Source organism: Typha angustifolia, chromosome 8 (assembly GCF_048772165.1).
Source record: "Typha angustifolia cultivar Huaian chromosome 8, ASM4877216v1, whole genome shotgun sequence".
NCBI lineage: Eukaryota > Viridiplantae > Streptophyta > Magnoliopsida > Poales > Typhaceae > Typha > Typha angustifolia.
The window spans coordinates 13,057,489-13,064,601 of record NC_133246.1 but is presented as its reverse complement, the minus strand read 5'-3'; the positions used below and the strand labels follow the sequence as shown (position 1 = coordinate 13,064,601).

Sequence of the window (7,113 nt, the reverse complement as noted above, 5' to 3'; positions counted from 1 at the left end):
TACTTTACATCTTCTATCTATCACTATGAATTGCAACCAAAAAAAAGAAAAAAGAGAGAGAAAGGTTACATAATATTGCTTGCGGTTGTGCTGCAATCTTCCTATGTCAGCATTGGTGTGAGGTTTCTACAGCTCCATGAGAAACAAATGGTCCCCATCTCGAATCACGCTAATTTCATCTATTTCTGCATAGTCTCGAGTGACCACTTTTGTGGGACGACGAAGAGCAGGAAATTTCTGACCTGCAATGTTGTAAGATACGTAAGAAACAGGGATAGAGGAAGTACTATAATTCACTTCAAGGTTCTTTACTTTCTCTTTTCTAAATAGCATGGCATGCCGTGCTGCCCTCATGCCACTGACACGACAATCCTTAATTAGTGGCTTATGCATCTAGCTGAGAATTCTTTTTTCATCAAATATTCTTGCGACATCAAACAATACTTAGTCACTTACCAGCAATTTGAAGAAGCTCCGCAATTGATCCAGGCAAGTTTATAAGTTTTCCATTTTGTGGTGTTGAATTCCTTAACTTTGGGGGATATATGTGAATAGTAACTCTTTTGTTGGTCAATTCATAGTTGCTATCAAGTGAATATCTTCCTCTTGTTGAACATGTAGCCATATCTAGGTCAGGAAACCTTGAGTGCGTCATCTTTTGGCTTGCCAGCCAATTGCTTTGGATTGTACTGTCTTCCATGTTGTTTGCTGATTCTATCTCAATATGATGATCTTCTACAGAATTCGTTCTTTGTTCACAATTCAAATGGATATCCTCCTTTCCTTGTTTATTTGCCAAATCTTTTGGTGGATCATCCTGTTTGTCTATATATGCTCCTTGTTGTAGAATATCAATAATAGTGCTCAAGTCGGTATTTTCTTGTGCTGGGCAATGTAGGACTCCTCCATCCTTTTGTCTTTGGTTCAGCCAATCTTGAATCTGATGTTCCTGGTATGGAATGTAGAAGCTTCCATATTCCCTCAAAGATCTATGAAGCTTTTGACTGAATAATCCCGGACACTTTTGTTCCACTTCAGCAGATAGGCTTTCATGTAGCTTCAGCTTCTGTAAAATGGTGCACAGGAGCATCAGCTTGTATTCTGCCACAATGAGAAACATGTTTAAGCAACTTTATGGTGTATCTTGCATGGCGAAATTAAAATAATACCTGGTAAAAGTTGTTCATTACAATATAACCATCTATATTTTCCTTAATAATGTTCACAAATGTAGTACTGCTGAGCCTCAGAAGTTGTGAGAGTTCAGTTGTTCGATAAGTAAAAGGTTGTGGACTGCAACATAGAACCCCTATCTCCCCAAAAATTTCCCCAGCAGATAACCTTCCATGTATCTGGATCACATATGCAATGCATTTGTTAGATGGATATAGCTTCGTATTAGGAAGTGTAAGTACAATCATCTTCATACTTGTTCAGTGCCATCAGCAGTTGTCCTCAAATCCTGCAATATAACATCAGTAAGGAATTATATTTGAGCTTAGTATGATAGAGGAAAGTTTTACTTCATATTTGAGATTGTCATAAAAGGAAACACTAACCACAGCTCCGGAGACCACTATGTAAATATCTTCTGGTGCTCCATTCTGCAGTATTACATCTTCCTTTGGTGGAAGATACTCAGCCTGCATTTCCATCACCTATGTATGACAAATTTTATTAACACATCAGTAGTTTCAGTAAGCATTTTGTTATAAGATAGATAATGGCTGCATAGAGTAACTTGGTGCTATACCAATTGGAAAGTAAAATTGTGGGAAACTCCATGGAAAAGATAGACATTTTGTACAATGGGAAAGAACAAGTTGTATGCTATGCTTGAACGAATCCCCTTTGGAAGACCATTCAAAGTTTCTTGCTGTTTTATCACCTCCGTTTTAAACTTCAGGCATATGTGAGATAGCAGTTGATCCTTTATGTGCTTGGGCAATTGATTCCGTGCTGAAAACTCGGAAGCAGCCTGAAAGGTATCCCTCTACAGCATTGAAAGAGGAAATCAGGAAAGGAACGAAAAATGTACCGACACTGTCATTATTGATATTGTATATGAACAATATGATGATTAACCATGCCATAGAATTCAGATTTCTGTCAACCTCTAAAGTGGCAGGTCAGTGATGATTTTATTATTGGAGTAGAATCCAGTAAAAATCTAATATCCAGTTACTTTACTGTAAGATTGTCTGTTTTGCTTGCTTACTTCAATTGTATTGACAGTATTGTAACTAACTGTTATGCAAGAAATAATATACTAGTTTCTGATATCAGCTACTTTCAGTCAACTGGGAGAGACAGCACATACAAAATTCCTGGTGCGGCTGGTTCCATGAACAACAAGGTTCGTCATGTTGCCAATGAGGTAAGCAGTCAATCCCAAATTAAACAGCATATAGAAGATATCAAATAACATTTCTCTTGGATTCTCAGCATGTAAGTCGCCATAACCAGTTGTTGTGAGTGTTGTAATGGACCAGTAGATTGCGGTGACGTATCTGTTCCACAGGCTTTCTGATCTGAAGCTTGGCATCACTGCTCCTATCCAGGTTCTATCAGGATTAGGGTATCTATCAGCAATCAAATAGTTGAAGCATCCAGCACAATGTATTGTGAAAAGAGTAACCTGCAGTTCAATGTTGACATGTCTTCCTTATGCATCAAAGACTATAACTTCTGTTGAAATCTGAGAAAAGGTTTCAAAAGAAAACAGAAAGACTTACTGAAACAAGTTTTGTGCAACGAGTCCAGAAATAGTTGAAACGGATATCCTTCTCAAGCCTGATGAAAAAGGAAAGGTCAAATGAGTATCCATCTTTTAATGCCATCCAATTCTGCAGAAGATGGACAAGACAGACCTTGCAAATAGTGAACTGACCCGACGAAGGCGCCATAATCGGAGCATGTTGAGTATCTTAAAACCAAGGCCATTACCATGACTGTTAAAGAGGAAACTGAGTGGTTGAAAAGGAGCAGTTGAGCAGACATCGAAGATGAACCAGGTGGATAGATACCTGTAGCTCACATGCTTGTTACCTTTATTTAAGCAGCTAGAGTTCTTTCTAATTCATGGTATTACTGAGGCAAGAAGAAAAATGTTTATGGTGTAGACGGATACCTGGCTGCAATTCTCTTTGGATCATCCACTAGAAGATATGATTTACGTTCAATGTAAGCTACGAAGAAGGTGAGAACAATGTCAATTGCAAAGAAGCTGTTGAAAATGTTTTCAACGAGTAGAAGATTATCTGGCAAGTATCTTAGAAATGCTAGTTCAAATGGGCATATCCATGCTGAGTAAATAACCAGGAGGATCAGGAACATCTCCCAGGCTCTGAAATACACAAGAAAATGAGGAGTTGGATTAGTTGTTTTTACTACTTGCATCTTGATGCTAGAGTTCTGAGTCAAATTGGAAACTTCACCTGTAACGCGGATCATAAGGAGAAATTATAAACTTCCTCAACTTGATAGACTGATTCATCGTTGCTCCAAGAGATGGCAGTAGGTCACTGGAGAAGTTGTTGCTATTGTTGTCCATATTGAATTCATTGTTGTGGAAGCCTTGAAAGAAAGTTTTTGCATAACGGAGGGTCATATTTGCTTTCTGATGGCAAAGAAGCTGAATTTTGTATGGTAACAGGTAAGGCATTGGCTTAAATACCATGAGTTTAATGAGTGGTAGAAATCAGGTCAAATAAAGGAATTTAGAAGAAAGTAAAGGTTTTATATTTGGGCTTCAGCAGAAAAAAGATGAAGGTAAAGTACATGTGTTTCTTGTGGGCTTATTGGAGGCTGCAGGAATAATACCATTAGGGGAGGTGCGGGATTTATTTAATCACTATAATTGCTTTTGAAAGTTAGTAAATTTTAAATAGTAATATAATTGGAAATATGCATTCCCATTTTAAGTTGGAAGGCATGTGGTCCAGATAATTGTGACAGGCCAGTTCTTTGATACTGCTTGAATGGCTGTGTTTAACAATACGGTGCTTTATCCTTTAGATTTATGCTTCACTGCTACTTCTACATATCTGAGCTGAGATCCAGAAAACCAGGAACTTATGGTTTATCTGTGACACTGCAAAGATGTTCATTTGCTATTTTTGATATGGAAGCAGTTCTTATATTTCCTCCGGTTCAGATTACAACCGAGTTGCATGAGTTATGGGTTTGTCATTGGAGGTCTACTTTGCTTTAGGATGAACCTTCAAAAGATAGTCTTATGCTTGCTCTGTATGTTTCAAGTTGGGTGGAGAGTCTTGTACAAACTGATGTTGGCAAATGAAATCAACTCAGCATGCTAACTTTGACTCCAGTCCTCTAGCAACTTCTCAGCAACCAGCTGTGGGTTGGTTTGGCAAGGCTGCTGAACGTTTTCAGTCATTTCAGTGGTCTAGAATATTTTAGATGTAAATCATGGACGCCCAAATCTTCCACGAATATGCTCAGATCAGTTTACAGGTTATAATGACAACAAAAGCAAGGAGAGAGTGCATGAATGCCTTCTTGAGGCGCTTTCAAAGGTAGTTGGGTCTGAATAATCTTTCCCAATTCAATTGCGTGTCAAAGAGTTGATCTCTCTATTGTTACAGGGTGCTTGAGATGATTAGCAATAATTGATCTGAAATATCTTGGTTTAATTTCTGGTCATGGATTGCTTGATCTGCCATCTGCCTTGGACCACATGGCTCAGGATTAAAAGAACCATTTCATTCGCTATTGTGGTTAATCAATAGCTAGTGTTCTGTGTTTGCCATCCACAAATCTTGGATCCATTTAAATCACTGGAGAGTTCAACTAGCATTTATACCTTGCATGTCACTTTCATGGAACCTCCACCAGTATCAGACAATACAAAGAGGACCTTTCTGGTGAACTACTGAGAAGAGAAGGCATGTGATGGTATCATGGTAGGACAGTTATCATTAACTGTATTGCTCTTAATTGCTAGTGTTCACTATCTTACTGACCATTCATTATTAATGTCTGAGAGGTTCTCAAAATCGACTTGATTACTTCCCACCACAGGAGCCTCTAATTGGGTTGTTATGACACCTTTAAACAAAGTGTAGATACGGTCACATGATAGTACCACCTTTACAGAAAGTTTTAGCACAAATGTGTGCATAATGTGAATTTTGGGAAAGCTTTTCACATTTGAAAAGGAACAGAGTTAGGAAATAGTCCAAATTGATATACCATTTTTTTTTCAAATAATCTTTATGCAAATAGAATGAGCTGGTCTATAATTAAAAGTAAGGAAATAAGCCACAATCAAAGATAAGTAATTATATAGAAAACCCTCCAATATGAAGTCCATTTATAACCTCCATTATAATCAATAGTAATAGGCTTATAAAGTTCTTCTCTAGGTAAATCTAAATGATCATAAACATAAAAAATTACTCGGATCACAACTTTAAAAAAAAAAAAAAACTAATAATCAAACAAAAAAATGAGAACAATTTTATCCAAGTTGATGAGTTTCACAAAGTGCTGCTTTCTCTTGAGAGTGGATTGGAGAAGATCTTCAATAAAACTATTTTCTTTATCTTTTAAAATCTCTCTTTTCTATTTCTCCTTTTCTTTATTCTGTTTTCTCTTCACTAATGTGGGTTAGTCACAGTCACATAAGATATAACACATAAACCCGACAAATATCCCCTCCCACCATATGTAAAGGTAGAGGTGATCAACTGGCCTTAAGCTTTGCTTGAAACTGACCGAAATTAATTAGGCTAAATCTAGCTTGAACTCGGTTTGGGCTCAACTCAGCCTGACTTAAAATGGTAATTGGTGATATGGATTAGACCTTTGCCCGTCAAGTCCGACCCAAAAGCCGAATCTATCTGCACGCAGCCTAGGTCATCAAGCCTGCTAATCTGTTTCCTATGGTTATTTAGTCCCATACCGGAAGTTTAATATATTTGAGAACTAGTATATAGGTATTTTCTATGATACATAATATAATGTTTGGTAAACCTAGCTTGAGCCTGATATCTCACAAGCTAATGGGCGGTTGAGTTAGAATATTTTATCTAGGCTCAAATCTGACTTGAAAACCTGGTCTGTAAGCTTTGTTTAAAAAAAAAAATTGCATAAAATTATGGTTTATAACTTACATTTTTTCAATAAAATATCCTATTTTTTCAATAAAATTATGGTTTATAACTTACATTTTTATTATTTGCAAATTGAGCCATATAATTTACCAAATATGTGTAAAAAATATTTTGTGTTAGATTTGAACTAACGCTGTAAGAATCCGTTAAATAGAGATATTTTATAATAACTAAAATGTCCTTATTTCTAAAATAACTAAAATGCTCTTAGTATGTTGGTTGAGGGTATTTTTGTAATTTTATAGTATAGTTAAATTATATGTTTGATTAAGTTTAACTAGCAGATCTACTAGGAGGGTGTTTTCTGTCCATAGTCGCTAAATTATAGGGCTAAATTTGTAAATAGTAAAAATCTATAGTGTAAATCATAATTTCATTAAAAGACAAAGTGTTATGTGAATTTTTTTTTTTAAATATCAGCTTTTCCAGAGCAAAAAGTCCAATTTTAGGGTCTTCATACAAACTAGCCCTAAAGCAAGACAGACTTTGCATAGGAGTTTCTACCTCAATTACACTACATTGAACGATTAATTCATTGAAATTCACATGGTAATACTTGGCTGACTTGTTTCCTTATGTAAGTTGGTTCCATTTCTAATAATTTAGGAGAATAGGAGGGTGATAAATATTGCATTTCAAATTTTTTTTTATGTTAGTTCAAATCTCGACAGGTAACTCTCATTTGATTTCTCTCAATGTTTTGACATTGGTCTAATATTGATTAGCCTGTCCAGTGAGTTTCAGAGCAACAAACTTAACCTTCCTACCTTCAGACATATCATATCATTTAAAGTAACAATTCATGTACTTGAGGCAACTCAAAAAGTAATGGGATCTAATCGACCATCAAATAGTGGAGCTTCGACCAAAATATTTTGCAGATATCATTCATCTAGATCACGATTATTTCCCTAGTTTTGTCGAAAATGTAAAGGAATGAGACATTGTTTGTTCCATCTAAATGCGATAACTATTG

At 36.1% G+C, this 7,113-nt stretch overlaps 1 protein-coding gene across 4 annotated transcripts; it reads right to left on the bottom strand.

Moving 5' to 3' along the window:
* Positions 1-3,821, bottom strand: LOC140765248 (potassium channel KAT1-like). 4 transcript variants are annotated; one of them, XM_073104225.1, is made up of 11 exons: positions 3,438-3,821; positions 3,131-3,346; positions 2,871-3,026; positions 2,736-2,793; positions 2,321-2,638; positions 1,754-1,993; positions 1,560-1,658; positions 1,430-1,462; positions 1,170-1,352; positions 457-1,066; positions 1-242 (listed from the first exon to the last, which is right to left on the bottom strand). In XM_073104225.1, exons 1-11 carry the CDS (start codon positions 3,677-3,679, stop codon positions 127-129), a joined length of 2,271 nt encoding a protein of 756 aa, XP_072960326.1. In that variant the 5' UTR covers positions 3,680-3,821; the 3' UTR covers positions 1-126. The 4 variants fall into 4 exon arrangements, with proteins under 4 accessions (XP_072960326.1, XP_072960328.1, XP_072960329.1 ...); XM_073104227.1 differs by having other exon boundaries at positions 2,871-2,951; XM_073104228.1 differs by having other exon boundaries at positions 2,891-3,026; positions 3,131-3,473.
* Positions 3,822-7,113: the final 3,292 nt, after the last annotated feature.

Coding starts and splice junctions, on each gene's coding strand:
- LOC140765248 (XM_073104225.1), bottom strand. CDS start 3,679: ATGGTATTTAAGCCAATGCCTTACCTGTTACCATACAAAATTCAGCTT. Junction 1,353..1,429: donor CTGCTGATGGCACTGAACAA/GTATGAAGATGA, acceptor TATGTGATCCAG/ATACATGGAAGGTTATCTGC. Junction 243..456: donor GGAGCTTCTTCAAATTGCTG/GTAAGTGACTAA, acceptor ACAACATTGCAG/GTCAGAAATTTCCTGCTCTT.